Here is an 858-nt window from a genome sequence, read left to right as displayed (position 1 = left end):
AATGAGAAATAATAGAAATAATTCCATAATATATTACAAATGCAAACATTTATTTTAGGGAAAATATTTTGTATACCTTTTACTTACATAGATTAAATTCAAATACAATTTTTTATAAATATATATGTATATAAATTGAAATATAATATTTATAATTATATAAATGTTTTTTATGTTCTTTTCTTTCACAAAAACTAAAAAATATAGTATTTTGAGAAATAACTTATAACATAATTCCTTTTAATTCAAAAATGTAAATATTATTAAAATATGGTAGAATATCTATCTTAAAAGATTGATACGAAGATATTTTTAAATGAAATATTATAATATATATCCTTAACTTTAATTAAATTAGAGTAAATAATATAAATTTGTTTATATTATTATATAAGCATTATTTTCTGCAAAAATATTAATAAATAATTTGGATTATATATCGCATAGAAAGAAGATGTGGAATCTGAAGATGATGCTAAGTTGGAAGTTGAAGAATTGGCTAAATCTGTACCCCAAGGAACAGATCATACTCCGTATATTTTAGATTCTGCACTTTCTGGCTTACCTGATCGGTAAAGTTTTTTGAAACAATAGTTTGACTAAAATATATATTGTATGCTATATTAAATATATATTAATAAATAGAAAGTATATTAAATATACAAGTTCAAAATATCAATAAAACATATTAATAGAAATGTCTAATTATTAAAACTAACATTCTTTTTGTAGCTGGAAAAATTGGGTAATTAGAAGTATTTTTACCTTGTTTATGATTGCTGGATTTTGTGGAATTATTTATATTGGACCATTAGCACTAATGGCTACAGTAAGTTTCATTTATTAGTTTTATAAATG

The 858-nt window shown here is 20.4% G+C and overlaps 1 protein-coding gene across 1 annotated transcript; it reads left to right on the top strand.

Moving 5' to 3' along the window:
* Nucleotides 1-447: 447 nt before the first annotated feature.
* LOC108554756 (phosphatidate cytidylyltransferase, photoreceptor-specific-like) lies at nucleotides 448-829 on the top strand (the record flags this gene model as incomplete). Its single annotated transcript, XM_017910127.1, has 2 exons — nucleotides 448-572; nucleotides 733-829. Coding segments are annotated over 2 exons (222 nt in total), but the record flags the coding sequence as incomplete, so codon positions are not given.
* Nucleotides 830-858: the final 29 nt, after the last annotated feature.

The sequence above is a fragment of the Eufriesea mexicana genome, unplaced genomic scaffold (assembly GCF_001483705.2).
Source record: "Eufriesea mexicana isolate 0111107269 unplaced genomic scaffold, ASM148370v2 C37685946, whole genome shotgun sequence".
In the NCBI taxonomy this organism is placed as follows: Eukaryota; Metazoa; Arthropoda; class Insecta; order Hymenoptera; family Apidae; genus Eufriesea; species Eufriesea mexicana.
This window is presented reverse-complemented; position numbering and strand designations above follow the sequence as displayed.